Source organism: Mastomys coucha, unplaced genomic scaffold (genome assembly GCF_008632895.1).
Source record: "Mastomys coucha isolate ucsf_1 unplaced genomic scaffold, UCSF_Mcou_1 pScaffold5, whole genome shotgun sequence".
Lineage (NCBI taxonomy): Eukaryota > Metazoa > Chordata > Mammalia > Rodentia > Muridae > Mastomys > Mastomys coucha.
The window spans coordinates 96,753,716-96,757,299 of NW_022196911.1; the positions used below are offsets into that span (position 1 = coordinate 96,753,716).

At 48.5% G+C, this 3,584-nt stretch overlaps 1 protein-coding gene across 1 annotated transcript in view; it reads right to left on the minus strand.

The window, feature by feature from the left end:
- Positions 1-213: 213 nt before the first annotated feature.
- The window catches only part of Dhx58 (DExH-box helicase 58), a 13,407-nt gene continuing 10,036 nt past the window's right edge, over positions 214-3,584 (minus strand). The window contains exons 11-13 of the mRNA XM_031352610.1: positions 2,987-3,177; positions 1,407-1,503; positions 214-691 (exon numbers count right to left, since the gene is read on the minus strand). Coding sequence (XP_031208470.1) covers positions 506-691; positions 1,407-1,503; positions 2,987-3,177 — 474 coding nt within the window. The 3' untranslated portion in view covers positions 214-505. The remainder of the gene's footprint in view (positions 692-1,406; positions 1,504-2,986; positions 3,178-3,584) is intronic.

The following is a 3,584-nucleotide window of genomic DNA, read 5'->3' on the forward strand; positions in this document are numbered from 1 at the left end:
TGTACAGCTACAGTGTACTCATATACATTAAATAAATAAATAAATATTTCTTAAAAATTACTCAAGCAGATAAGTGTGCAGGGAGGGCTAGAAGATAGGGCTTACAGTGGGAACAGGGACACTTGAGAGGGTGTGCTTATATCTTGACTAGGAGGAGGCATGGCACATTAATGAAGCTTATTTTCTATCAATTACACCTCAAAATAAAAATGGTTACATATTCTCTATCACAATTTTAATTTACGAAGAGCCTCAAAAAGAAAAACAAAACAAAACCCAACAAGGTGCCTGGGCAAGGGATGAATGTTGTGGTTCCTAGTACAACATGGCATACCAATTCTCCTGCATCCATCTTCCAACTCCATCCGATGTGTTTAAGATCTCTGAAGCAGGATGAAGGGGTACCCTGAAGACTGTGACCAGAGTGCTAGCCAGGGGAAGGAGGATGGCTTGCTGGACTCTCCTGCCCCCTGCAGCTTGACCTAGGTACTGCAGCCACAAGGGGTCAGTCCAGAGAGAGATCAGACAGGCTTTGGGTGCAGTCCTGCAGGATGTTGAAGACAGGTACTGAGAAAGGTACCCGGGACCACTTTTTGGCCTGGATCTTCCCTCGAGGGGTTTCCAGAAGCATGCTTTTGATTTTGAGAACCGGCAAGGTCACTGATTTGTAGATCATCTGGAAGCCCCAGACCTGGTGGGGAACAGATGGAAATATGTGACTTTCTGTCCTCAAACTGGACTTCGGTGATAACCAGCCCTGTGCCTACCACCAGAGGCCATTATGCAGTGGGCTCCCTAAGACAGGACTATAATGAAATTTTTGGTTTCTTTAAAAACACAGACATATGAGAGTGTTTTAATTTTAACCCCAGGTATGTGATATGGGGCTGCTTTGGATTGTCCACAGCAAATGACGATGATCTGCTTTGCTTGAGCCTCTAGCAGGGGCCTGGTTTGGAATTCTGGGGACCCTTCAGAAGGTATATAAATGCTAGAGCACTGACAGAAGAGGCTGGTTGGTGGTTGGATGATGTTGGCTGCATCGTGCACAAAGAGATGAAAAGGAGAAATTAGATAATTCTGATAGCGAAGATCAAACTGGCCCCAAGGAACTCGATGCTCCTAATCAGCAGGAAGTTGCCCCCTTCCCCCTCTATCCTTTTTCCTAACCTAGGGGCTTGAAAGGGTGAATAAAGGAGTGGAGAAGGGTGGAAGAAAAGGAACCTACAAAATAGTAAAAAGTCAAGGCACACTGGACTACAACGGACTGCGGGTCTCCCACAGCAGGCATGTTTCCCACTTGAAGTAAGGGCTTGAAGACACAGACAGGCTTCCTTTCCCAAACAAAGGGCCTCTGGAGTCTGGGGCTGAGGGATTTTTGCCTTGGGCTATAGCCCTTTACTTACCTCCCCACAGTTATTGCATCTGATGGTTCCTCCAGGTCTCCAGTCCTTAAAGACCTTGTTAATGACCACAGGATTCTGGGAAGTGGTATAGTAGACCCTAGAAAGGATGGAGTAGACAAAGCCCTGCTGGAGCCCCTGAACCCTAGATTCCATGCCCTGTAGCTGGCTGAGTCCCTTGCCAAGACATCTGGCCTCTCTGCTTGTCAAGATATAGAATTTCCCAGAGTCGGGAACTCTAGCCCTCAGAAGGATTGGCCTGCCCTGTCCGCAGCCTGTTCCTACATCCAAAGAACATCCTTGTATCCTGAATCCCATCCCTCCCATCATTCCTCTCAGGGTAACTCTGCTCCCTCACTTCTGCCTACACTCATTTCCCATGTTCAAACCTTACCATCCTCCTCCTCCTACCTAGATGAAATGGTCTCTCAGATAGAACCAGTGTGAAGAATTTTGGCACTGTGGCCTGACACACAGGAGGTATCTAATAAATAGTTACTTAATGAATGTTATAAGCAGAAGTAAGGTGACCGGTTAGGAGGCAGGATGGGGGTGGCTCAGCAGGAGAGGGAGAGCTGGAGCTGTTTTGTTTCATCCCTGTGTTGGTACCGCCATGCTCCTGTGGAGCACAGAAAATAATTTTGAGGACTCTCTCTCCTTCTACCATGGGATGTGGGACTTAAGTGCAGACCATCTGGATTTTGAGACAGGGACTCACGTAGCCCAAGATGGCCTCCAACTTGCTATGTACCTGAGGGCAACCATGACCTGATTGCTGATCCTACTGCCTCTGTCTCCTAAGTGATGGATTCCAGGCGTGGACCACACCCAGTTGCTCGGGATCCAACCCAGGGCTTTTCGAATTCTAGATAAGCATTCTACCAGTTGAGTTACATCCCCTAGCTCTCCCTTCCCTTCTTTTTTCTTTTCTTTTTTCTCCCTTCTTTTTTCTTCTCTTTTTTCCTTTCTTTTCCCTTCTTTTCTTTCTTTTCTTTTCTCTTTTTTTTTTTGAGACAGGGTCTCTCTATGTAGCCCTGGCTATCCTGAAACTCACAATGAAGATCAGGTCCCTTCTCTTTTTGTGTCCAGCCTGGCCTAGAATGCTCTGTATAGCCAAGGGTAACATCTTGAACTCTTACCTCCCAGGTACTGCAACTCTAAACACACGAAACACCACACACCACACCCATCCCAGATAATCACATGAAGCACCACACAGCATAACCAGGAGCTTCTTTGAGGCCTTTCTGCTGCCGTGGCCGACTCTGACCTCCTAGACTCAAACAATTCTCCTCCCTAGCCTTCTGAGTAGCACAGACAGGCTGCCTCGCCTGACGGTTAAACTTTTCTTGATATCCTGAGAGTGGGTAGGGTCAAGGACTCAGGTCATTCTTTGTTTCCTAAATTCCAGTTCTCTTTCAATCACAGAATGGCTGGCTATGGGAGCTTAAACAAGACATCACACCTCTGTTTTCCTCACTTGTGGGCTGTGGAATGGGGCTGGGGAGAAAGCCTGCTTGCTAAACCACTCTTTCGCTTGTTGCCCTGGGTAAAAAGCCCCTCTGCATCCTGCAAGCTCTCACGAGAAGTTGGGGTTCACATTGACGTGGTGGGTGCCCTCCACCTTCCGTAGGTCACTCCCGTAGCCCACGGCCACCATGCAGTTGATGCAGAGAAGTTGCACACGCTCTGGTAGGAACTGCCCCTGCTGGCTCTCCCGATGGGCCGCACGTGCTGCTCGCTTAACTAAAGATGCTCTCTGCAGGTCCTGGATCTGGAGGAGAGGGCAGGGTACAGGACTTGGACATGGCCACTAAGAGACTCAACCTCAGGAAAGCTCCCAGAGTTCCCAAAGACCCCAGACCCAGAAGGAACTTGTTTTTTGAGACAGGGTCTCTCACTAAACCCGAAGCTGTCTGAGTTAGCGAAGCTGGCTGGCCCAGTAAGCCCAGAAATCCTCCTGTCTGTCTTCCCAGAGTTCAAAAGCACAGAAGCACATTGCTGTGCCTAGACTTTTACTGGACTGTGAATTCAGGTCTTTGTGCTCGTGAGGCCCTTTACTGACTGAGCTATCTCCCCGTTAATGTTGTGTTCACCCTTTGAAAAATGTCATGCAGCCGGGCGGTGGTGGGGCACGCCTTTAATCCCAGCACTTGGGAGGCAGAGGCAGGCGGATTTCTG